Here is a 27,215-nt window from a genome sequence, read left to right on the forward strand (position 1 = left end):
CTTACTCCTTGGAAGGAAAGTTATGACCAACCTAGACAGCATATTAAAAAGCAGAGACATTACTTTGCCAACAAAGGTCCGTCTAGTCAAGGCTATGGTTTTTCCAGTAGTCATGTATGGATGTGAGAGTTGGACTGTGAAGAAAGCTGAATGCCGAAGAATTGATGCTTTTGAACTGTGGTGTTGGAGAAGACTCTTTGAGAGTCCCTTGGACTGCAAGGAGATCCATCCAGTCCATCCTAAAGGAGATCAGTCCTGGGTGTTCATTGGAAGGACTGATGTTGAAGCTGAAACTCCAATACTTTGGCCACCTGATGCAAAGAGCTGACTCACTGGAAAAGGCCCTGATGCTGGGAAAGATTGAGGGCAGGAGGAGAAAGGGACGACAGAAGATGAGATGGTTGGGTGGCATCATTGACTCGATGGACATGGGTTTGGGTGGACTCCGGGAGTTGGTGATGGATAGGGAGGTCTGGCGTGCTGCAGTTCATGGGGTCGCAAGGAGTCGGACACAACTGAGCAACTATACTGAACAAATTATGTATTGAGTGCCTACAACTTGCCAGAAATGTTGTAGGGATTGGAGCCACAAGACAGTGGTGAACAAGACAGACTAAAGTCCCTATTCCCGAAGACTTTGTATTTTAAAAGTAACCTAGGTCCTAGCCTGTAATCTATTTTAATTCTCCTAGCAATATATTAGGGCTTTTTTATTCTAAGTGAAGAAACTGAAAAAGATTTCATTGGCTCATGAAAGTCCTGGAGTGTGCTTGTTTCCGGTACTGCGTGACAGAGGAGCTCAAATGCTGTGTACAGGACCAAGTGGTTTTTGTCTAGCCTCTCTTAATTTTACCTCCTTTATATTAACCTCATTCTTAGAAAATCTCTGCACAATTGCCCACTCTTCCCCTGCCAACACCTTGTTTTAATTGCTTAATCAAAATGGAAAATTTTTGTTCAATCCATATCCATCAATTTACTGATTTTGATTTAACTTATGAAAAACATATCAAAGTCATAAATTCAGATGAGTTTGCTTCTAGTCCACCCAAGTTTGAAAAGTGAAGTAGCTCAGTCATGTCCAACTCTGTGTGACCCCCTAGACTGTAGCCCTCCAGGTGCCTCTGTCCATGGAATTTTTCAGGCAAGACTACTGGAGTGAGTTGCCATTTTCTACTCCTGGGATCACCCCACTTCATAGGTACCAGCTAATCTGGAGTCTTAGATCAACCAGGAGGGCAATTAATCAATCAAGCTTGTGCAATGGAGCCCCAATAAAAACTCAGAATTTGGTGGCCTGGGTGAACTTTCTTTGTTGGCAACTTCATGTATTCTGACACCCATCAATGCTGTGTAAGTAACGTGTCTGGACTGCCCAAGGAGAAGACAACAGAAGCTTCATATGTGGTACAACCAGGATGTCCTCCCTGCCCCTCCCCTCCTGTCCCCCCTCCCCCCTTCGCTGATGTTAATCTGTACCCATCCCCTGTGTTAAACCCTAACTGTGAGCATTGCAGTTTTCAGTGAATTCTGTAAGTCCCTCCAGTGAGTTACTGAACTTGTAGTTGGTGTCAGAAGTCAGAGGGGTCTTGGAGACTGTTCCCTCTGACTTTGTTAGCCTAAACTCTGGTGTCTCCCACGACCACTATCTGATGTAGCCACCTCTCTCTCAGCCCTCCTCCAAGTCCATGCCCCATTTTCTTATTTATTTGTCCGCTTCTGTCTTGTCTGTTTCTCACACTAGAACTGCATCCTAAGGCCTGAGTCTCTGCATATTACCACTTCATGCCATTTTAAATTACATTCTTTAGGTTATGTTAATTAGTCATTACGGGCCTTCAGTTCAGTTCAGTCAGCTCAGTCGTGTCCAACTCTTTTCGACCACCAGGCTTCCCTGTCCATCACCAACTCCCAGAGCTTGCTCAAACTCATGTCCGTCGAGTCAGTGATGTCATCCAACCACCTCATCCTTTGTCTTCCCCTTCTCCTTCTGCCTTCAATCTTGCCCAGCGTCAGAGTCTTTTCCAATGAGTCAGTTCTTCACATCAGGTGGCCAAAGTATTGGAGCTTCAACTTCAGCATTAGTCCTTGGAATGAATAATCAGGACTGATTTCCTTTGGGATTGACTAGGCCTTAGTCACACAGAAAAGGATAAGAATCCATAAAAGTGTGTTAGTCACTCACTCCTGTCTGACTCTTTGCAACCTCATGGACTGTAGCTCCTCAGGCTCCTCTGTCCAAGGAATTCTCCAGGCAAGAATAGTGGAGTGTGTTGCCATTCCCTCCTCCAGGGGATCTTCCGACCCAGGGATTGATGCTCTCCTGCAGGGCAGGCAGGAGCCACCGGGGAAACCCCAAGAATCCTTGAAGAGATGGTCTTTGTTCGGAATATGCGTATACAAAGCTGCACCTAACCCATCTCCATACACTTGCTAAATTCGTCACCAAATTTTCCACGAATTTTTAAAGTAAATCAAATGAATGTGAAAGCACAAAACCAAAAGCAGATCAAAAAGAGCAAAAGTCGTATTTCACCGACCAGGATAAGACGCCGCTAGAACACAACTCAGTTGAGCCCCGCCCCTTCGCGGCCAACCCCGCCTCTCTTCAGCAGGCCCCGCCCCTCCCCTTTCGGTCAGGCTCCGCTCCTTCCCCCACCAGATCGCGTCTGTTCCTCTGCCGCGCCTTTTGGGCGGGCCCCTTCCCTCCCCGATAGTCCCCGCCTACCCAAGTCAGGCCCCGCCCCAAGGCGGACCCCGCCCCTTGGGTCGCGGCATTCCCTCAGGAAGGCTCCTGCTGTCTGCGTGGGTCTGGGCGCGGCGCGGGCCGGGCATGCGCAGACCGCGAGGGCGCGGTTGCCGTGGCAGCGCCGGCCGAGGGGAGGGCGACCCGCGGGCTGAGGCGGCGGCGGGTACACTGAGAGCCCGCGGCCGGCCGGAGGCGGCGCCGGCCAGGCCTGAGCGGCGGGGCGCGGCGCCCGGCCCGTGGGGATGCGGGACCGGCTGCCGGACCTGACGGCGGTGAGCCGCGGGCGGGCGAGCTGGAGAGTAGCGGTTCGGGCCGGGAGCCCGGGGGGCGCGGGGATGGGCGGGGGCGGGGAGGTGCGGGGCTGGGCTGGGCATTCAGGGTGCGGGGTCACAGGGTGGGCGGGGAAGGGGCGTCCGGGTTCCGGGGCTCAGGAGGGGCGGGGCGGCCCCTGTGCGGGGTCGGAGGGGGTGCACGGCTTCCCCAGCCCGCAGCACCACCGTCCCACCATCTCCCCGACTCCCCGAAGGCATTCTTCTGCCCTCGCTTCTGCACTGGGCGATGGGAAAGGGAATTGCTTTTGAGCCGGCGTCTCAGGGTCCGGCCGGGCCTCGAACCTCCTTTTCTGAGCTGGGCTCTGCTGCTGCTTCAGGTGACTTCCTTCCCTGGAGGCGTCCATTCCTTCGCCTGGTTTAACTCCTCGCAGAGCACTTATCATGACCAAAAGTTACTTGTTGAATTATGGTCGGTTCCATCCTAGTATGCGTCAGCTCCCTGAGAGCAGGGACAAGTCCCCTTGCTCCCTGTCTGATATCTGAGGTTTCGGGTGGGACCCCGCGCGCAGTAGGAGCTCAGTGGAACGGTGGGAACGGATGCATGTGATGCCAGGTGCCAGTGGGCGCCTTGCAGGGCTGGATGCTGGAAGGGAGCGGTGAGGCAGGTACAGAGGGGCGCGTTTTGTTTCTCCTGTAAATAGTTTGCCTTGTTTGTTTACTCCCAGTAAACCCCGCTGGTGGAGTACATAGGTGCTCAGCAAATTACCAATGACTTTAGTAAGGGAACAGTGTTTTGTTAACCCTTAGGAATTGGAGTCGTGTTTGATGCATTCCACGGACAGTACTGTGAATGAGATGATGACATTGAAACGGTAGTGGATGTTTATAGAATGTAGAAGAGTTGAAACATTTTAGGTGAACAGAATTAATTCTGACTTTTTTCATGAAAAATACAAGTACTAAAGTAGTGTTGAATGTTTATATTTCGTTCCCTAGTACTCTGAACAGCCTCAGAACGGAGCAAGGCCCACTGCACTAAAGCATCCATTGAATGTAGTGAATTAACTCTCTCCTTGGCTTCTAGACTGGATCCAGCCCTGTCCAAAAGGTTTAGGAAGTAGAATAGTCCCTCAGATTATTAACTGTGTTCTGTTGGCCAGATGAGGAATCTTAGTTCAGAGAAGCAATGAATTATTCATTCTTCAGATTATGGAAATTACATGCTTTTACAGTCTTTCCCAGAAAGTTTCTTCGTAGTGATTTTTCTTTCCTTCTCTTTTTATTAATGGTCAGGTATTTTGACGTTTGTGTTCACAGGTTAGCAACATGTTAAATGGCAAATTGCTCTTCTGTTATTGCACTCAATGGTGTATCTTTCTTTGTTAGAAGCTCAGATATTTGCTAAGTGAAGAAATGAAGACTGTATCATGAAAGAATAGACAAATTTATGAATGTTGGAGAACAGTAGAAAATATGTGTTAGTGGAATATGTGAGAAACTTTTCTTGGCTTGTTGAGCAAAAAAAAAAGCAAAAAACAAAAACGAAGAAGGCAGTTCTCTATCACTCTTAATTAAGTGTATGTGTATTTCAGCTCTTATGGCAACAGTGTTGGTAAGAACATGTTTTAATCTAGAATTCTAGAGGAAGAAGTGATCTTTTCTGATCCATTCCCATGTTGCTGTAGATGGAAATTTGAGCAGTTGTAGGGCAAATTAGTGGACGTTTCTATGTCTGCAGTTGTTAAATCTTGGGCAGAAAATTTCTGAACCTCTCAAAACCTCAGTTTTCCTGTGTATAAAATGATGATAATAAGATTTTTTTGTGTACTCTTATGGAAGAAGCGCTGAATCATAAAATTATCTCCTGTGTGTGACACTCTGGGAGAGGGTGGGAGAGAGAATAATGCTTTGTAATTACAAGTGCTATTAATATGTATTAATTTTTAAAATATTTTCAAGCAGTTATAAAAAGCAACCTTCTCCCTGGCATATTAACTTAAAATTGAATCTGACATACTTAAAGTTTAACTTTTAATATTTAGAAACTCATCTGAAGATTATCAGCTATCAAAGCTAATTTTTTTTTTTTTTCAGGAAATGTGTCTTTTCCAGGTAGCTCTTGGAGTAGTAAAATGACCTTTCACAACCATGTTTCTAAGTGGCTGGTGTTTTTTCCTAGGTAAATTTGAATATTCAATTTTACTAGTTAAAATGCCTGTGTTGTCCACATTGACAAAATATTCTTGATGCCTTCTAGAAGTTTGCTTTATTAGCTGTTAGTGATTCCTCCTGAGAAAAAGATTCCCACTGATAACTTCTCAGAAAGGACTTAAAAGTTAGTTTGTCCAATACAGTTTGTCAAATACAGATTTAGCTGCTTCTAAGCAAGAATTCTCTTTTTGAGCAGCCAGTTAGTACATTTGGGTGCAGAAAGTTTGAGTGACTTGCCCAAGATTTCCTAAATTCTAAATCCAGAAGGATGTTTCTGGTTTTTAAAAAAATAAAAGGACCATCCATTCAGTAGATTCTGAGCACTGGATCTCTGTGAGGTTACGTGCTAAGTGCAGAGGGCACAGAAATGAACTGGGTGTGTGCTGTGGATGTGCACAACCGGGTAAGGAAGAGTGAAGAAGCAGAAGGAAATACGTTTAGGAAGGTTTAGGAAGTAAGTCAAAGTGGAATTGCTGTCCTTCGAGATGACCCCAAGTATATTTTGATTACCTTTTAAAAAAAGTTTGTGAATGCAAATGACTGTATTTACGGTAGTTAAAAACAGAAAAATTGCAAATTTCAGCTGTGGGAATTTGCAGAGTAATAGACTTAAACACACATACTTAGATGGTATTCACTAGTAGACATACGAGAAAATTAAATTGTTTAAAGAAAATTATATTGAAATGTAGTTGATTTACAATGTTCTATTTCTGCTGGATAACAAAGTGATTCAGTTATACATATTTTTTTTAAATAATCTTTTCTATTAGGGTTTTCACAGGATATTGAATATAGTTCCCTGTCTATACAGTAGGACTTTGTTTATTGAGAAAATTACTATTTTTAATACTTGGGTTCATGGTGATAAATTGCACGTAAAATTTTTTAAAGGGCAAGAAAGCTGCCCACATATTTTTAAGATTCTGTTTTGGCAGCTCAGATGGGACACAGAGTGCAGATTGTTACGTGGTAAAGGTTCAGGTTCCAACTTAGAAAGTAAAAACATTTTTTTTTTTAAGTATGTCACTGAAGTTTAAAATACTGAGAATTTCATAATACATGTATACTTTAATACATGAATTGTACATAATATTTGAATATGTTTATAGTTGAGGATTTCATAATTTACTGAATCCTGTGTCATTCAACAGACAGTTGGAATCCCACAGTTGGGATCTTTGCAACCCAGATCTGTAGTTTCTCTGTGTGTAGGCAAGATGGGTTGCATTTCCTCCTCCAGGGAATCTTCACGACCCCAGGGATCGAACCCATGTCGCTTGCATCTCCTGCATTGGCAGGCAGATTCTTGACCACTGCGCCTCCTGGGGAGCCCTTGTTATTTCTCTGGGAACCACAATAAATACTGTTTGTATGCAGAATAAAAAAGCAAAGTCTCTACATTTCCACAGGTTAATTACTTCTTGTTTTTAATTTCAAGTCTGTTCATTATGAATATAAGGGATGGAGAACCCAAGAGAGAACCAGCACCTCACTGTGGCAGGTCCCCTGGTCCAGTCTGCTGTTCCCATGTGCCCTCCTCTCTGGGTCCTCGTGAGCTATTCACTTTGTATGTCTCTTGACCCCTCCCTTTTGCTGGCCCCACATTTTCTTTTGGCCTCAGTGCAAGCATCGCTACCAGGAAGTCTTCCCTCTTGTGTCCCCAGAGATCTCCCGTCTCTGCCCATCTGAACACACACGTGGTCCTGTTTTCTGCGCTGTCCCGTAAACTCTGCACCCTTTCCAGGGCAGATGTGTGCAGTCAGATTTGCTCTGAGGCCTCAGGACTCTGCCTGGAGCACCTGCTAGGTGTGGTTTGAGTGTTTGCTTCTGAACACGCCCACGGTTAGTTAGGAAAATGCAGATGACAATGGACTCTGCTGTCTTCAGGCTCTCTGGGTTGCCAGGGACAGAAACCCCTTTGCTAAAACAGAAAAGGGAGATTGATGCAATGGTAGAATGGGGCTTCAGATTCAACAGCGGGATGTGCTGTCAGACCTCATGAGGGGATGGAACCAGGAGCTAGCGAGCAACCAAGACTGCCTCTGTCCTCCAGTCCTGCCCATTGTGCCGCTTCGTGCTGTGTGTGTCTGTGTCTTTGTTTCCTGGCTTCCCTGTCCTTCTGTATGTGCTTTCTCTCCGCTCCATCCCCATCCCCATCTCATCTCTCTGCCCTTCATTCATTCCTTTAGCTGGTCTCAACTGAGTGACTGCCACGTGCCAGGCACTGTTTCAGGCGTAAGTTGCAACAAGACCCTTGAAGTCCTTGCTCCCCTGAAATGTGTCCTGGGGGGAGGGGACAAGGAACAGTTAAGTCAGTGAGCAGTAACTGCTGGGGAAGATATAAAACGGTGAGTGGGTGTGGGTTGGCTGCTTTGTGCTGGGTGATCAGGGGTCTTGATCAGGGATATCTCTGAGCTGAGATGTGATGAGAAGAAGGAGCCAGCTGGGTATAGGCTGGGCAGGGGGCACGGCCAGCCACGGCTCTGCTGTGAAGGACAGAAGGATGATGAGTTTGATAGTGGGGAGTGAAAATGAGAGATGAGGGAAAATCTTTAAACATATCTTTGAGAGGGAAAAACCAGAAGCATTTATGCAGTACAATGTTATTTATGTAAAGTGTAAGGACCTGTAGTATTTATAATATTAATAATGGAGATAAATATGAAGTGAAAATGTAAAACATGAAACAGTAACATTCTACCTAGGGCATAAAACTATAACTGATTATATAAAAATATGGGAAAGAAATACTTATATCTGGCAACATGATTACCAACTGGCCAGCAGTCAGCTTTTGCCTATTTTTATTACAAGTATTCTTTTTTTTTTACCTGAAGTAATGTAATTTTGAAAAATTATCATATTCTAGCAACCATTGGACATATTTCAAGATAATTGTTTCCCCACAATTAGCATTTGCGTGGAAGGCCCTAGTGTACATGTATGTGGAGAATAACATGGAGAAAAATTCAGTATCTTATCCAACTTTGGATTCTTTTAGTTTGCAATAATTCAGCTTCTGAATTATCTCAACAGAGAGCATTCCAGTGACAGATAATTCATCTTTGTTAAATAGTTTCTAAACAGGGAAGCTCCTTACTGTCTTCCTTACAACACTTTTCACAGAGAGAATTGTATTTTAATATAATGCTGTTTTTAAGGGGAATTCTTTTAAAATTTAACAGAAATGGAATGTTGATATTTGGGTGCTTATCTTGTACTTTGACACTTTGGAGATCAAGTTGGAGGCTATTCCCACTGCTGTTAGTGAATGCCATGAATCATTTTGTTATTTACGATAAGTACACTGTTGTAAACAACAGCTGTTGTACAGGGGTTACACCATCTCAGCTGGAAAGGTGGAACATGAGCTTCATGGACGTGGGGGGCGATTATGTAGCTTGAATAGCATAGTTAGGTAGTCATTTTTTGTTTCTTTTTTAATGAATGGAAAAGCTGAGATAGTATTACTGGGTCTGTTTTCTCAAGTCTAATAGTTTTGAGAATTCTAGATAGAACTAAGAAATATAAATAGGAAATAGGCTTTACTCCAATATAAAATAAAAAGTTAAAAAAGAAAAAAAGTCTTCACAACTGATTTTACATGTTTTATCCATTTATGACATAAGAATACCATGCTGTAACGAATAGAAATAAATTTAATAATCTCTCTAATCTGCAAAAATTGTGTTAAAATTGCACACAGTGTCATTGTTTTGCTGATTTTTCTCTAAGGCACTAAAACATAATAGAAAAACCAGTAGCAAAAAAGGAAAAAAGGCAGTAGAGGAAACAGATTCCAGTCATTGGCTCCCTCTTGGTCTGCAGGTAGAGAAATGCACGATTTACCAGCAAGCGAATGACTGAATAAAGATCACGCGTGGTGACACGTGGGTCTCAGCTTCCAGGAAGAGTTGAGTTTTTTGGTGGTCAGTTGTTTATTCACTGCCTCCTGCAAAGAGAGTGGTCCATGTATAATGTAATGGTAAAATGACTGACTTCCCTCAGGGAGAGGGTTACGTTGGACACCGTCTCCCCTGAGCCAGAAATAACTAAGTCTCTGCCCTGGAGCAGGTGGAGTAGGGAGCGTAGGTTCTTGGTTGTGTCACACGTGGCAGACATCCTTGTGTGGGCTTTGCCACGAGATGGTGTAGTGCTGCCGGGCCCGGGGGCGGGGAGCGTGCAGGTGAAGCAGGACAGGCTGTGGATTGACCACTGTGGAAGCCATGCAGTGGATCCATCGAGGGCTCCCTATATTGTTCCTTCTACTTCTGTATGTGTTTTGTCATTTTCACAACAAAATGTAAGACAGACAAAACACTGAGGCCTCTGAGAACCCTGAGTAGCTGTCAGAGGGGTGAGATGGGTGCCCTTCGCCCCAGGAAAGCCACGGTGGGGGCAGATGTGTTGTCAGACTCACTCGTCCTCTGAGCCACAGGGGAATCTCAGCCCTGCTCAGCCACGTTCAAGGTCATTCTCTACCCTTCCCCCATTCTCATTTGATGAATTCACGGGGACTTAATTTAGTTCACTCCAGTGTTCCTGGCCTCCGGAACGTCCCCTGCCCGCATCTGCGAAGAGAAGTCAGCCATAGGGGGACAGTGATATGCAGGGTCATTCAAAGAGGACATGATTGTGAAGGCCAGGGAAGTTGCCCCGGAAGCTCAGAAGGGAGCCTGGGAGCCAGGCTGTGCCTGGAGGACCCACGTGAAATCCCCTCCTCTGGGGGAGGTCCATGGTGTGTGGTCAAGAGTGAGGACTTCTGGAGTCAGATGGATAAGGTGGTCTCAGCTCTGAGCGTCCAGGGCAGCCGCTCACCCCTCCTGCCTTAGCTGCTTCTCGCAGAGTTGGGGGAGCGGGTGTGGAAGGCATTTTAAGTTTCCCGGTGCTCCTGCTATTGGTGAGTCAGCACAGTCGTGGGTTTGTGAGGTCGAACCCTCCTGGTTCCCAGAGAGGCCTGAGGCTGTGAGCATGGTGCTCAGCTGTCCCAGGGTGTTCTCTGTGTGTGAAACGGGGGTGCTCGCAGGCCTCAGGTGGTGCTGGAGGACCAACACAACAGTAAGTCCTCCTGCTGCCCCAGTGCCCTGGCCCATGATGTGATGCCAGTTAGCAGCCCTCTTTCACTCCAAATGACGCGGGAGCCTGGAGAAGAGCTCTACGCTATTGGCGGGTTTGCCTGAACGTCACTTTTGTTGCTGTTAGCCGATTGCTGATGTGCCTTTAAGTGCTCTTTTTCTGGGAATTAAGAGCATGGACCTGAAATGATTTTAAAAGCGTTTATTGGTGTATGCACACCCTGTGAAAATCATGTGCCTTATGAAGCCCTGAGTGGGCAGTTTTCCTGCAGCCCACCTTTGGAGGAGGAAACGGGTGTCATCTTCACTTTATAGACCAGGAGACAGACTAGGAGAAGTTGGTGGGGCCCAGCTGGTAAGCAGGTTAGAAGCCAGACCTGTGACTCCCAAGACGGTATTCTTCTCGCTAGACGAGCCTGTCTGCTTGGGTCCAGATCAGTGTCTTGGTTAGTTGGCATGGTTGGTTAAAGAAAGGGTCGGGTTGGCACACTTCAGTCCTTGGTGTGTGTGTGTGTCCTTGGGCTCTCATGACACAAGACCACAGATGGGGTCACAGAGGTGCTGTCATGTCTGGCCCTGGAGGCCAGAAGCCTGAAGTCAGGATGTTGCAGGGCCATGCTCCCCTGAACCTCGGGGGAGTCCTGCCTTGCTGCTCATGTCTTCCGGGGGTGGTGGCAGTCCTAGGCGCTCCTTGGCTCATAGACCCTTCACTACCGTCTCTGCCTTGCTCGCCACATGACTGCCTCCGCTGTGTCTCTGTCTCTTATAAGGACAGAGTCCTGTGGGGTTAAGGGCCCATCCTGCTCCAGCATGACCTCATCTTAACTAATTATGTCTTCCCAGACCCTTTCTCCAAGCACGCGTCCTGGGGGTTTGCAACATTTATTTTTAGGGGGACAGTTCAACCCATAATACCTGCCCTGTTAGCAGAGCACAAATGAAACATTCTCAGTAGCAGCGCTGCCTAATTGCGGGCATCTTCCTCCACGACTGGAGTCACGTGAGAGCAGGGTGGTTGCTCAAAGTAAGGGCGGGCCTTGCTGGGGAAACCACTCCAGGCAACTGCCCTGGGGAGTCTGTGAACAGAAGCAACGGTGTGGAGAGAGTTCAGTCCACAGTCCTGAGAGGCGCCCTCTGACCCCCGCCTGCAGCTCCGTGAGCTGCTCCCAGAATCCTGTGGAGTGGGGGGGGGGTCTGCTTTTCCCTCTAGACCACCCCACTGTCCAGTGTGTGTGTCACCTGGAGATAAAATACTCTTCACGGCTCTCATAAAAACCCCTTGTCTGAGGGAGCTGTGCCTCTCTATCTTGGAGAAGCACATTTCTTCTCCCTTTGCCCTCTGTAGATTATCTTATCTACACCCAGAAGTGGCCCCAGGGCAAGGGAGGTGCGGAAGCATTCCGCGGGGTGGTGAGAGATTCTTGTTGAAGTTTAGGCCAGAGCGATTTGCCTCAGCGTGGGCCCTGGAAGGTGCAGAGGGAGGCTGCATTGTGTTTTCTTACCACCTTTATTACAGTTGGCAGATTTTTCTTAACTAAATTTAGTGGAATTTTGTTTCCACATTATTCCAAGTTGCAGATCAGTAAAGCTACACTTTTAGTGCTTCAAGATTCTGATTTTCCTGAGGACACAGAATTCCTGAAATCTGGGGCCACCTCAGCTTTCGCAGAGTTAGAGCTGAACTGACCGCCTAGCGTGCCCTCAGGGAGATGGTTTCAAACAGTTCCCTCCTCTATATGCTGTCAGGTGTCTTTCCTTTCTCGTCTCGAATCCACATCTCTCACTGGTAGATGCTCTGTCACATGTCCTTGATAAATTTTGTTTGACTCAGATGCCAGGTTCTAGGGTCTGACATTGTCTCCTCTCCCCTGTACTGTAGACAGAGATTGCTTTCTTCCCAATATAAGACCCATACGTAAAAACGAGTTCCGTTCTGAGAGCATGTTCACACGTCCAGTTTAAACAAGTCCAACAAAGTCAGCTTAGGTACCCAACTAACACAATCGGCTATATAGTACTGTAGCGTGAAGGGAAGTTAAGTAAAAGCCGCTCAGTCAGGTCCGACTCTTGGTGACCCCATGGACTATACAGTCCATGGAATTTTCCAGGCCAGAATACCGGAGTGGGTAGCCATTCCCTTCTCCAGGAGATCTTCGCAACCCAGGGATCGAACCCAGGTCTCCCACATTGCAGGCGGATTCTTTACCAGCTGAGCCACAAGGGAAGCCCATACTGTAGTGTAATAGGTTTATAATACTTTTTACACAAATGGGTTGGTTGAAAGTCACTCAGTCATATCCGACTCTTCGCGAGACAGTGGACTATACAGTCCATGGAATTCTCCAGGCCAGAATATTGGAGTGGGTAGCCTTTCCCTTTCCCAGGGGATCTTCCCAACCCAGGGATCGAACTCCAGTCTCCCGCATTGCAGGCAGATTCTTTACGAACTGAGCCATAAGAGAAGTATTCACACAAATAATACATAAAAAACAAACATAGAAAACTAAACATTTAAAATCTTATGGTACCTTGAGAAGTATAGTAGTACAATACAACAGCTGGTGAACAGGGCTGGCATCGAGTGAACAGGCAAGAAGAGTTACTGACTGGAGCGGGGAGTGGAGGTGGAGGTGGTAGGGCTGAAGGATCGTCAGCAATAGGAGATGGAGGGCAAGCTGCAATTTCGCTCATGCCTGACGTTGATGACACAGATTCTGGTTTCTTGCTGGCTTTTTTTTAACTACCCTCTCGAAAAAACAGGCCAGTGATGTCTGGGTAGTACTTTTTTTTTGTCATCCCAGTTACCAGCTACATCATTGCTGCTTTTGCACGTGCTTCCAGACATCCTGGGCTTGAAATAAAACTGCACTACTATACAGTAAAGTATACAGAAGCACATGTGTAGAGGATGTACACATGTGACAGTGTACACAAGACGTGTGAACTTATGTGATTGGACATGGGAATGCACGTTCATGTCTTTGAAAGCTTGCAACTTGAAGGTTCATGTGTAGGGGACTTATTGCAAAGTCTTTTCACTGTTTCGTTCTTTTGTGTCCCTTGAGGGGTGGGTTAAGGTTACAATGTGGTGAGGTTCTGGATGTTCTAGGGTAGTCTCGAGTCATGGAATGCTCCACTCAGCCAGAGACCTAGCCCTCCAGGCGGTCCTGATGTCCGTCAAGTGTGAGAACACCTGGCCTAGAACATCTCTTCAATGTTATTTTAAACTGATGGACCTGATTTGTAAAGTAGTGTCATCCTGGCCTTTCCCCGTGGTGGGTTGCTTTCTTCCTCAGTGTTCCCTTGTTCATTCGTGAAGTTGTGTCCAACTCTGTAATCCCCTGGACTGCAGCACGTGCGTCACCATCTCCCAGAGTTTGCTCAAACTTGTGTCCGTTGAGTCAGTGATGCCATCCAGACATCTCATCCTCTGTTGTCCCTTCTCCTCCTGCCCCCAATCTTTCCCAACATCAGGGTCTTTTCCAGTGAGTTGGCTCTTCATATCAGGTGGCCAAAGTATTGGAACTTCAGCTTCAGTATCAGTCCTTCCAAAGAATATTCAGGGTTGTTTTCCTTTAGGATTGACTGGTTTGATCTCCTTGTTGTCCAAGGGTCTCTCAAGAATCTCCTCCAGTTCCACAGTTCACTCAGGTCTTCTTCACCGAGTCTTTCTTTAGTAAAATGTTTATTGATTATACAATTGTGGTCATAATTGGAAATTACTTACTTAGGGAAAAATGATCAACACTAGCTAACATATGTGAAAGTTCTTTGGAAATTATTACCTAATCTAGAAAAGTTGGGCACAAAAGTCTGGAAAAGAGGGTTACAGAGGATGAGATGGCTGGAAGACGTCACTGATTCTGTGGACAAGAACTTGGGCAAATTCTGGGAGATGGTAGGGACAGAGAAGCTTGGCATTCTGCAGTCCATGCAGTCACAAAGGGTCGGACATGACTGAGCGACTGAACAACAACTAGAAAAGTTGACTAGTGGTGTCAGTATTTCTGATCTGTATAGACTGTGCAATGTAAGCAGATTCACTTGTGGAAAATAAACCTGGTCTGTGTCACATGGATGCACTCAGTGAGAATGAATGATCGATCCTGTGGCGTGCTCAGTTCTCGAAGATCCAGCCATTGTTTCCCCCTGACGTGGCTGCTTCTCAGGGCTGATTGGCTGTGTGCGCCCGCCCCGACTGTGGCCTGGTGGATGTCACAGCCTTGGTGGGTGGTGGGCTTCTTACACTTTGGTGCTCTTAGTGAGCTGAGATTGTGTAGGTACCCAGCTGCTCTTGTCTTTCAATTCACCGTTGGTGCCTCTGTGAAAACTTTTAAAACCAGAATTTTACATTTCATATTTTTCCGTTTCAGTGTAGGAAAAATGATGATGGGGACACAACTGTTGTTGTTGAAAAGGACCATTTTATGGATGATTTCTTCCATCAGGTAAGAGTCATTTTGTGAGACCCAGTCTGTCATTTTTCTTTAAACATAGTTAAATTAATGTAACTGTGCATTTGTCGTATTTGAAATAATGCCAAAACTAAATATTTTAAAAAGTTGACGTTTGAAAAGTGCTGTAGAATTTTTAGTGCTATTAGCACATTTATTACTGTTGAGCCCTTCTTCCCGGTGACTGACTTGGCGGGGGAGGGCGGGTGAGAATGGTGACTGTGGGTGCTGGGGGCCTCTGAGGAGACTGAAGCCTGCGGGCTGGGGGTGGTCAGCAAGGTGGACCTGCTGCTCACGGGCTCGTGCTGGGAGAAGGTACCTCCTCCAAGCACAGGGTCCCCCGGGGAGGTCCTGCCGCACCCATGGCCAGCAGGGTCCTCCAAACAAAGGGAGACTGGGTCCTAGGAGTGGAAGGCCTGGTGGTGGTGATGTCCCTCAGCTGGCCGTCAGGCGTGCATGGTACACACAGTGAGGCTTTTCTCTCTCTTCTCCTGTGGAATGGCCATGAGTCCTGTATGTCGTATTGTGTATTTTCTAAAATCTTTGATTGAATTTTAAATTCTTCTCCTGAGTTTTCTGTATATCAAAGCATGAGTCTCTAGGTCATTTGGGACTTTACTCATTCCTGAGAGATCTTATCCTTGAGCAAAGATATGATTGTGGCAGCTCTGCTCTGCCTTGGTCAGCCTAGCCTATCTTTGGACTGTAGCCTCTGGGGCCGTGCCCTTGGGTCTTCCCTCGAACCTTTCTGTCTCCCAGACTTCACCCAAGGCCTTCCCCTCTCCCTCTCAACTCCCCAGGGCTGTTTCTAGAATTTAAACATGACAGCATGTTTAAATTCTTAACCCTAAGTCATAGTTGATCAAATTTTGCATAATTTCAAATTTTTGAAATTGAGTCTGAGAACAGATATTTTGACTTTGTTAAGCATTAAGAAAAGACATGACCAGTATAATTTTTTCACAATGGAAACTTCATTTGCAGGACTTGTATTGATTATGCTGAATCTAATCTTAAGAGTTTCAGTTTACTCTTAAATCTGTTGGCAGTCTAAACTGGTCTATCACTACATGGATTTGAAAATATGTAGTATGTTAATTAAAAATGTATTACAAGTTACCAGCTTTTCAGCCAGAATTTATTGAATACGTAGTTCATTGGGTTTCAGATATATTTATGTTAGTTCCTAGTCTTTTCTAATTGGAAAACCATGAAATTAAATCATTATCTATAGGAGCTTACTTTAAGGTACAAAGGGGTTAAGTTACTGGATTTCTGGATTTCACTTTGCAAACAAGACACTTTCATCCTGGTTAGTTTACCTGCCCACTTTGTAAAATCCTTATTTCTCTGATTTTACCCCCTTTACCTAGATGCTTAATTCTTCCATATCAGTTCTCCAGAGAAACCCATATTTTTTATTTTAAGAATCTTCTAGCAGTAAATGTTGTATTTTATAGAAGAATTTTAATCACTGTGTCATTAAGCTGTAGTAACTTAGCACTAATCCATTTTGGCTGCAGGTGTTAGAGATTCACAGAAAAACAGGTGAGTGGTGTGAGGGAGGTCTGAGAGCCAGTGATTCTAACTTAACTTCCAGTTTCATTTGTTAAATAGTTGACTTATTTTGCAGTTAACTTCTGTGAAATGACTTCTTTTTTTTGGCCTGTGCCATACTGTATGTGGGATCTTAGTTCCCCAACCAGGGACTGAACCTGTGTCCACTGTGGTAGAAGCTTGAGGTCTTAACCAATGGACTGCCAGGGACATCCTGAAATGACTTCTGAGACAAATAGAGAAGCCAGTGATGTTTGTTAATACAAGCTCTTTCTTTAGAAAATGACATTTAGATCTTAAGTATCACATAGAATATTGCAAAAGATAGGAATTTTGCCCATGACCAGTGTTGGTTAAAACTAGAATAATGCTGTAATAGGTGGCCAGGAGATCCCCTTTTTATGAGAGTAGTTTGTGGTTGTCTGAGAGAGCCCGTGTGGTGTAATTCATAGATGTAAATAGGCCTGGCGCTGCAGTGAGGATGGCACTTCCCTCCTGGTACTGAGTTGGTGGCCCAGCAGTTTCCTTTTCTTTTTGGGCCACACTGGTGCTTCTGCCACACAGATAATGTTGGTGTGTGTACTGTAGAACTTTCCAAGAGGCAAAGGAGTATCTTTTCTATTTTGTGACAGATGGGTCTCACTGACTTCACTTCAGAAATGGTGCTTTAAAGATGACTAACTGAAATGTAAATCTGTGCACTAAAACCACAAAATCATTTGTGCTTAAGCCTGTGTGGCAAAGTAGCAAAAATTTTAAAAGATTCTGTTGTAATTTTTTGTGTGGTTTTTACCTGATTAATAAGATAAAATTAATAAGTATGTGAAGTTCTGTAGAAATCATGTATAGATGGAAATAACACCCGGGCCTAATGAAATAGCCAGTCACTGCTCTATGAAAGCAAAATTCCATGTCAGACTGTCCTCTAATATGTCACTTTTCAAAATGTGCTGTGGGACTTGGACCCAGTGTCCCTGTGGTTCCTGAGACCCTTCCAAGGAGTTCGTGTGGCTGAAACAATTTTCATAAGAATATGAAGATGTTCACCTCTTTCCTCTCCCTCTGTCGTGAATGGCCGTGGGGGTGGGGGTAGTTTTCAGAGGCCACATCACAACAGATTGAACACAGAAACAGGCATCAGAATCAAGGTGCCTTCCATTAAGCCAGAAGCTAGATTTGCAGAGAAATGTAAATCACTGCTCTTACTGTCACTGATTTTGGGGGAAAATACTGCTTTTTTCCGTAAAAATGTTATTTATGTTAACATGTATTTTTAGTTTCAAATTACCACAAATATAGTAGTTTTAACAGAGCATGCATTTATCGTCTCACAGTTCCAGAGGTCAGAAGTCTGGAACGAGCTGTTTGGGGCACACGTCAGGGTGCTGGCAGGGCCGTTCCTCCTGTAGGCTCTAGGAAATATTTGCGTCCTTGCCGTTCCAGCTTCTGGAGTCGCCTCCATTCTTGGCTCGTGGCCCCTTCCTCTGTCTAAAGCACATCTCTGCTTGTTTCTAAATTTGATCCCGTTGCTTCCGTTTTATAAGGACTCTTGTGGTTACATTGGATATTCAGATAATCCAGGATAATCTCCCATCTCGACCCTTAACTGACCACATCTGCCAAGCGCCTTTTGCCCTGTAAGGTCACGTGCAGAGGATTAAGATGTGGACGTCCACCACAGCATGTCATGGGTTTGTGATGACTGTAGTAAGCGAATTCACACATGTTAAAGGTGTGTCTCTGTGTGGTACTTAGATTGGAAGGAGCTGTAGCCTACATGAGCCAAAGCAGGCATCTTACCTCTCCATGGAGAGGTGCATCCCCGTTGCTCAGAAGTCAGGATGATGAGAGAGGACGCACTTCTACAAAAGGCCTCACCCTACCCCCATCTTCATTTCCTTGTCTTCTCACTTCTCACCTCGAGAGGGGTCCTTTTTTAAGTTTCTTTTTGAGATATCCCAGCGTTTCTTCTTGTAAGTGTTTACCATCTGCCCATTAATCTGTTTGTTTTGGCTTCTTTCATCATTGTTAACATAAATATACATTATTCTGCAACTAGTAGGTATTTTTCCCCCTGTGATTTTAACTTGGTAATATATGTAATATATCCTAGGGATCTTTTTATGCCTTTTGTTATAGTTCTATAATGTAACCTAACAAGCCTCCTTTTGCTGGGCTTTAGGATTTTCCTAATCTTTTTCTTATATATATATATTTTTTTTATATGACCATTTTTTAAGTCTTTATTGAATTTGTTACAATATCATCTCTGTTCTATGTTTCGGTTTTTTGGCTGTGAGGCATGTGGGGTCTTAGCTCCCTGACCAGGGATCCAAACACCTCCTATATTGGAAGGTGGAGTCTTAACCACTGGACTGCCAGGGAAGTCTCCCTAAGGTTTTAAGTATAGAAATTGTGCTTAGTTTCCTGGGGCTACACAAATTTCATGGCTTGAAACAGTGCAGATTTAGCCTCTTCATTTCCAAAGGCCAGAAGTTCACCCTGGTTCCACTGGGATGAACCGTGGTGTCAGCAGGATCGCACGCGCTCCTGGGAGGCTCCCTGGAGAACCTGCTTCTCCATACCTGCCTCTCCAGCTCCCGAGCTGCGTCCCCGTCTCCTCCCTCTCCGCCCCCTCCTTCCAGGCCAGCAGCAAGGCATCTTGCTTCACTGGGTCACGTGGCCTTCTTCTGTAGCCACATCTTCCTCTGTTCCCCCTTACTAGTACACTTGAGATGATGTTGGGGGTCCACCTGGAGGATCCAGGATCACCCGTCTCCCCATCTCAGGATCCTTGGTTTAGGTCACATCTGCAGTTTCTTTTGCCATATAAGGTAACCATCAGAGGTCACAGAGGTTAGGACCTGGACATTTTGGGGGGACAGTATTCATGCTGCCACCCTTGTTAAGAATCCATCTGGACAAATCTTTCTAATGAGTACATTACATTTTGAAGCAAGTGTTGAATAACTTAGATAATCAGAGGCAAAAAAATAATGACTAAGAAGGCTTGGTCTTACCAGCTGTCCATACCTCCCCACATGAGAATGTTATTTCTGGCCTGTCCTACAAAATGAGTTCCCTTCTTAACTGCACAGAGAACTGGTATTCACAGTAGATGCTTCTATAATAGTTGCCACTGTCTGTGGTAATTCTGGGTTGTGATTGTAAAACTTCTTATAGCCAACTAGGTTTTCCTGGAGATTGATACTGCCTTATTTCCCTTTATTTAAAAATTTTTAATTTTTAATTTTTTACTTTTTAAAATATTTTATCACATATATATATAGGAATGTAGATAATTAACAATGTTGTGATTGTTTTAGGTGGACAACAAAGGGACTCAGCCATATGTACACATATATCCATTTCCCTTTATTTTTTTAAGTTGAGTGGGGAAAGGTTATTATTTCTTTATGTGGTACTTATTCACTTGTTTCCCTCTTTTATCCTTCCCTCTTCAGGTGATGAAAAGCAAATCTGAATTTGCCACAGTGGTGATGACTTTTTCTCTCTCCTAGGTCGAGGAGATCAGAAACAGTATAGCGAAAATAGCTCAGTATGTCGAAGAAGTGAAGAAAAACCACAGCATCATTCTTTCTGCACCGAACCCAGAAGGAAGTAAGTTGTTGGTTTTAAAAAGAAGCGTGTCTGTCTGTCTGTCTCTGTCTGTCTTGCTGTCCATAACACAAGCCTCAGCCCGGGAACATGTGCGCTTGCGCTGGGAGCCTGTAAGAAGTGCTGGAGGCTGGCAGCCCACCCTCCCCATTCTCATGTCTGTTCTGGATGAGCCAGCGCTTCAGTGTGGTTTTTGTTACAGCTTCCATGGGATCTTGTGTTCGGCCCAGGTGAGGACAACTGATGCACGACAGCCGTGAGAATGCACGGACGTGACTTTGCAGAACTTTGGGGCCACGTCAGTGGCTGATGGGGTCTTAGAGCCGTGCTATGTTCACAGTTAAGCAGTAGTGATAGAATTTTGTGTTTAGATGAAAGTTAACGAGAGGTTGATCTGGAAAACAGTAGAGCAGGATGGAGCAGTTTTAAAGATGAAGAACAGACCAGGAGGTGGTTTCACGTCTTCAGCAAAGGCTCTGGTGTGGAGTGTGCTGTTCTCAGTGTCCGTGGAGGGCAGCGTGTGAACAGGTGATTTAAAATGAACTGAACGTCAGAGTGTTGGCAGTTTAAAGGGAGTATTTCCTTGAGCTGCAGTGATAAATTTTGAAGACTTTAAAGGTAAGATGGAGCTGGATAAGCCAGAAGACTGCTAATTGGAATCCATATGTCATTTGGGGGAGTAGTTGATACCTTTACCATATTGAGTCTTTTAATCCTTGGAAATGGTTCATCCCTCTGCTTACATCTTCTCTACTTGCTCCCAGTGATGTATGTAGGGCTCTGTGTAGAGGTCTCTACACACCTTTCATGGCAGTCGATGCTTTTGATGTTAATGTGAATAGTATCTGCTGTAAATTTTGTTTTCTACTTGTTTCCATATATAGAAATACAGTAGGTTTTGTATGTTGAGCTTTTATCTCACTCTCTGGCTCAATTAATTATTTTTAATAATTTCTCTGTGGATTCCTTTGGATTTGCTCTGTAGCCAGTCATGTTACCTGTGAATAATGACAGTTGTCCCTCAGTTCTTAGGCTTTTTATTTTCAGTTGACTTCTTTTACTGACCTTCTATATAGCATTGAATGGAAGTGGTGATGCGAACATGTTATTTTCAGTCTCAGAGGAAAGTTGAAAGCAACTTTGTTAGAAGGTTATTTGATGTGGCCTCACTTTTAAAAAATAACTTGATTTTAAATTGAAAAAGAACTCCTTTACTCATTTTGAAGATTTTGTGTGTCTTGTAAAATAATGCTTTGTATGTCTGTAGATGCCCTGTCTTATGATTTAGAAAAATGTTTCCCGGAAGCATGACTCTCACTAGCTACTGTATTAAACGGGAGTTCTGTGCCAGATACATTTGGGACCACTTTCACACCACATCCCCACTTGGATGATTTCAGTGTACTTAGAGCAATAAAGGCCCTGAGAAGTCCTGTGATGAAGAAACCTGCTTAACTTTGCTTAGTGAAGTGTTTCACAAACGCATTTGCCCACGGGACTTTTTATGTAACACCTATTAACATCTTGCTTAATTCTTGGTGAAGTTGAATTTGAATACATGCTTGTGTATTTTTTCTTTTGAGAAATTTATCTCCATAAAGCTTTGCTCCCCAGTAATAGCAGGTACTGCTATTTAGAGCTCTAGTGCTTCACAGTCGTCCCTTCGGGCTCTGAAGAAAACTATTGCTTTTAGTTTCACAACAGAGTGTGAACCGGAGTGTAGGAAGTAGTGTCTCACTGCTTACTTAGTTGATCTGTGTAAGAAGGATGCAGTGACTCCTGCCTCGTGCTGCTGGGCGCTAGGGAGTGCTGCGGAGGGCAGCAGGCTGCTGTCCCCCTGCGTTTTGTCCATGCCGGGGGCAGGGGAGGGTGCAGATGGAGCTCCAGCTCCTCATTGCCTTCCCTGCCCAGGCTCCTGGTGCACACGCAGAAGGGTTCCAGAGCACGTGGCCCCCGGTGGTGCTGCCCCGCCCTGGCCCGTTAGCTCCGGTTTCGGATGCAGGGTTGCCTGGGCGGCCAGGCCATTTCATTAACCTCCGTAACAAGATCCCAGAGGAAGATTTGCTGCAAAGCTGACAGAGGGCCCCTTTAGTTGCACTTGTCTTTACTGACCTTACACTTACGCGTTTTTTTTTGAAAGAAGGTCATTGAAAATGAGTAAGTTTCAGGCTCTCCGAAATATGGATCCAGCTGGCAGAACTCTGAAATAAATGTACATGATTCACCTTTTTGGTTCCTACTGGCGATAGGATTATGACTGACATCACATCAGAGAGGGGTGGGGATTTTACTCATCAGTGACAGGGCTTGTGGCTCCTTTAATCAGGGGTCATAGTCCCTCTCCTCAGCCCATGTTTTAGGTGTGGACCTCCTAAAAAGTCACACCTGTTGCTCCTTATCTTTCCTTTTTTTCCATCCCACTGTCGTTCTCCTGGGTTGGCCTCTCTCTCTCTGAGCAGTTGCATCCTAATTGCATCCCATCTCTCATTCCTTCTCCTCCCCTCTTCTGCTGGAGTGATGCGCTTAGTATGCATTTCAGGCTCTTGAGAACTACATGGCCATCACTGATTACCTGCCTCAGTGTAGAAGGCCTCTGCTCAGGTGAGCTGTGGGTTCAAGCCCCAGTTCCACCATGAATTCACTGTTGACCTTGGACAAATCACTGGTCATCCTGTAGAAATACTGACTGCTGATGTCCTCATTATGTTTCATTGTCATCTTGTTTCCATCCCATCCTGCCTTCTGTTTCAGAGTGAGAGGTATGTGTCTCCCTTTTAAGGGTAAACTATGGTATGTGACCTTGAACCCTCCTCTGGGTTTTCTTTTTCTGCTTCTTGTCAGCCGGAAGGCTGTCCATCCCGCCCCCATCCCCCTTACAACCACGCCTTCCCCACAGCCCTGCCTGACCCTCTAGCGGCTGTATCTTCCTTGAAAGAGGGGTCTCTCACCCTCGTCCCCCATCCTGCCGCGGGCCCCGCCCTGGCCCTTGTGCTCCCTCATCAGCGTCTGACGCTGTTGACCAGCTCCCCTCCCCCACCCCAGCCTCTTCATCTTTTAAAGTTAACCTGCTTTGTGTTACCAAAGCCAGTACTTGCTTGTTGTGCTCATTTTGGAAGAAAGCAGAAAGGAAGAGAAAAAAACACTCATAATTTTGTCCATTGGTATGTATATATTAATGTTTTGGTATATATTTTTCTAGCAAAAACACGTATTAAAAACAAATAATGTTTTAAAAGTATAGAATTTGGATCACACAGTGCTGGTTGTCTTACAGCATGTGCTTTTTTTTTTTTTCAATTATTTTTATTAGTTGGAGGCTAATTACTTCGCAACATTGCAGTGGGTTTTGTCATACATTGACATGAGTCAGCCATGGAGTTACATGTATTCCCCATCACAGCATGCGCTTTTTGCTGATGAATGTACAGTTACATCAGTAACCTCAGCTATGCAGATGACACCACCCTTATGGCAGAAAGTGAAGAGGAACTAAAGAGCCTCTTGATGAAAGTGAAAGAGGAGAGTGAAAAAGTTGGCTTAAAGCTCAACATTCAGAAAACTAAGATCATGGCATCTGGTCCTATCACTTCATGGCAAATAGATGGGGAAACAGTGGAAACAGTGTCAGACTTTATTTTTTCGGGCTCCAAAATCGCTGCAGATGGTGATTGCAGCCATGAAATGAAAATACGCTTACTCCTTAGAAGGAAAGTTATGACCAACCTAGATAGCATATTAAAAAGCAGAGACATCACTTTGCCAACAAAGGTCCGTCTAGTCAAGGCTATGGTTTTTCCAGTGGTCATGTATGGATGTGAGAGTTGGACTGTGAAGAAAGCTGAGCGCCGAAGAACTGATACTTTTGAACTGTGGTGTTGGAGAAGACTCTTGAGAGTCCCTTGGACTGCAAGGAGATCCAACCAGTCCATCCTAAAAGAAATTAACCCTGAATATTCATTGGAGGGACTGATGCTGAAGCCGAAGCTCCAATACTTTGGCCACCTGATGCAAAGAGCTGACTCATTGGAAAAGACCCTGATGCTGGGAGGGATTGGGGGCAGGAGGAGAAAGGGACAACAGAGGATGAGATGGCTGGATGGCATCACCGACTTGATGGACATGAGTTTGAGTGAACTCTGGGAGTTGGTGATAGACAGGGAGGCCTGGCGTGCTGTGGTTCATGGGGTCGCAAAGAGTTGGACACGACTGAGCGACTGAACTGAACTGTACAGTTACAGGCCCACCCACCTTTTTTCTTTTTTTGGCCATACCACATGCAGGATTCCGGCTCCTTGACTGGGATTTGAACCTGCGCCCCTTACATTGGGAGTGCGCAGTATTGATCACTGGACCACCAGGCAAGTCCCTACAGGACCCTTTTCTTAATGGCTGCCTAGCAGTAGCATTTTCAGTTTTTGTGTTTGTGTGGGAGCAGTGTTTTGGGACCAAACACCTTGGGTGAGACGGCAGCCCTTTACTCTTGACAGGTGCCTCCCTTGCAGCGTGTGATGGTCAGTGCAGGGATCTCGCGTCGCTATGCTATCACGGTGGTCTGTGACCTTAGACCTGCTGCTGTATTGAGCAGCAGGGACCGCTGATCACTGGACAGGTGGAGCTCGTTTATGCTTTGAGATGACTTTGTGTGGGTGCTCTCCTTGGGTGTGTCTGAGAGCTGAGGATGTTGCTGATTGAGAGGTTGGGCAGTTAGTGCGGTCTTGAGTGCCCTGACCTGTGAGCCGGCTCTCCTGTCCCCGCTGCTGCTCCGAAATGGGGCCACAGGCTCACCAAGCATTCATTAGGGTTTCATGGTTACACCCGACTCGGCCCGGGCATCCTGACCCACCTGTGTGTCTCTGAGTACTTGGTAGCTTGTCTCCCGGGCCAGCAGTCCTGGAAACATTGTGTTGTGTCAAGGGACTCATCCCATGAAACGTTCTTTTCATTAGTCCGACTCTTGAGACCCATATAGTCCATAGAATTCTCTAAGCAAGAATACTGGAGTGGGTAGCCTTTCCCTTCTCCAGGGGATCTTCCCAACCTAGGGATCGAACCCAGGTCTCCTGCATTGCAGGCGGATTCTTTATCAGCTGAGCCAGAAGGGAAGCCCATTTTTAGTTTGAAACTTTTCAAATCTGTGGGCAAGTTGCAGTTTTGGTGCAGTGAAAACTCATATTTCCTTCACCTAGCTTCACCAGTTGTTACCATTTCACCACATTTGCTTTATCTCTGTGTGTGTATTTGTGTACATGTGAGTGCATATACATACTCACATTGCACATGTGTATACACATACATGTTATTTTTGCTGACTCATTTTAGAGTGAGTTGCACACCTTGTGACCATCTACCCCTAAATACTCCAGCATTTATCTCCTAAGAAGAATGTTTTCTTATAAACAGACAGTATAGTTACCCAATTCAGAGTATTTAATGTGAATAAAATGCTATCTAAGCCACAGTCCACATTCTCAGTCAAGAATTGTCGAGTTGATATCCTTTAGCTGTTTTGCCCTCTTTCCAGGGTCCGTTCTAGACACCAAGGCAGGTAAAGCCCCTGGACACAAATGCCTTTAGAATTGTCCTGTCTCGGTGGTGCATTGAACCTTTTCCCACATGAAGGGTCCCTCTCTTCTCCATTGATGCCCTGTGCCTTCCTGACCACTTGCCAGATATCAGCCAACAGAGCTTGACCAGTTTCTCTGACTAGTGTATGCATGATGTATATTTGCCCATCATTTTATTTTTGTCTTTCTGTATCCTTTTATTTTAGATGTTTCTCTCATCTTTTATTTATCAAATGTAGTTGGGTTTTGTCTTCTTGGCCCCTTTGATCATTTTTTTTGTCTGTCATTAACTCTTGTAGTCTATTTGTTTACTGGAATTATTGATATATTAGGGCTAACATTCATGATCTTGTTGCTTTATATTTTTCTTGCTTGTTCTGTTACTTTTTCTCTCTCTTCATGCTGTCTTTTGGATTGGTTTTTAAGAATTTTACCCTGCCTCGTTAGCTCATTTCTATATTCTGCTTGCTGTTGTTTTATTAGTTGTCCTATAGATTGTGGTATACATTCTTGACTTGTTGGAATCTAATATAAATTTATGTTTTTACTACTTCCAAGTAATAGGAAGACCTTAAGGACCTTTAACACTGTCTCTTCTTATTGCTATTATCATCATTATATATATGTATTGTACTAGATAAAAATAATACATATTTTTATTTTATACAATTAATACGGATTTGGAGCTACCCACATATTTACCTGTACCAATGCTACTCATTATTCTGTATCTTTAAACTTTCATCTGAGATTTTTTCTTCTTTCTAAAAACTACTATTCTTTCTTCTACTAGGGTTATGCCATTGTCTGAAATTGTCCTTACTTGATTTCATTCTTCAAGGATATTTTCAGTGAGCATAGGTGTCCAGTTTGCAAGTTGTTTTCTTTCACCACTTTGAAGATTTTGAAAGTAAATTTTCAATGTCTTTTTTTTTTTTTTTTTAAGTCAGCTATCTAATTAGAGCTTATAGGAGATTTGATTTTTAGCCTTCGGATTTATCAATGCTGTGTTCATGTTTCCAGATATGGTTTTTTTTGTATTTATACTGTATTTATATGGCTTCTTGGATCTGTTGGTTGACATTTTCTGGCAGCTTTGGAAAAATATTGGCTATTTTCTCTTCATAAGTCATCTTTCCTCCCTTTTCTGTCATTTCTTATTTTGAGACTTGAATTATATGAGTTTCAGACCTTTTCACTGTATCTTTTATGCCGCTTGCCCTCTGTTCTCATCATTTTGTCTTGTGTTTTATTTTGAAATCTTTCTGATTTGTCTCCTGACCTCTCTTTAGTGATTACATTTCAGGTCAGGGAATCTCTCTTAACCCATGGAGTTATTTCTGGTTAAAGTATTTTTCAGTCCTAGAATTTCGCTGGGCTCCTTTTTCTCCTGTCCTGTTTCCTGACAAAATCCTCAATCTTTTTTTTACCTCTTTGAACATGCTTATTTTAAGGTCTGTGTCTAATAACTCTGTTAAGACAACTCTGTTGTTTTCCTGGGGTTTATTTTCTCGTCTTGCTGGTTTTTTTTCGGTTGAGCACTGGGCTTTGTATGTGAAGGCTCGGAGCCACAGTGTGAGTCCTAGGATAGTTTTTTCTTTTTTAAGAGATGATTTTTGAACATTTCTGATGGACAGCTGGGGGTGCTAGCATTCTGGACCTGGCTCCCCTTTCTCCCGGGGTGTGACCTTGTGTCAGCTCAGGGTTTACAC

General features: G+C 44.6%; 1 protein-coding gene across 3 annotated transcripts in view; it reads left to right on the forward strand.

Moving 5' to 3' along the window:
- The first annotated feature begins 2,811 nt into the window (after nucleotides 1–2,811).
- Nucleotides 2,812–27,215, forward strand: part of STX2 (syntaxin 2) — a 40,649-nt gene continuing 16,245 nt past the window's right edge. The window contains exons 1-3 of one of the 3 annotated variants that reach the window (XM_043488910.1): nucleotides 2,812–3,021; nucleotides 14,684–14,758; nucleotides 19,843–19,942. In XM_043488910.1, coding sequence (XP_043344845.1) covers nucleotides 2,992–3,021; nucleotides 14,684–14,758; nucleotides 19,843–19,942 — 205 coding nt within the window. In that variant the 5' untranslated portion in view covers nucleotides 2,812–2,991. Of the gene's footprint in view, nucleotides 3,022–5,141; nucleotides 5,201–14,683; nucleotides 14,759–19,842; nucleotides 19,943–27,215 lie in introns of those variants that run through there. The other 2 variants (XM_043488919.1, XM_043488922.1) reach the window with 2 other exon arrangements.

The sequence above is a fragment of the Cervus canadensis genome, chromosome 1, assembly GCF_019320065.1.
Source record: "Cervus canadensis isolate Bull #8, Minnesota chromosome 1, ASM1932006v1, whole genome shotgun sequence".
Lineage (NCBI taxonomy): Eukaryota > Metazoa > Chordata > Mammalia > Artiodactyla > Cervidae > Cervus > Cervus canadensis.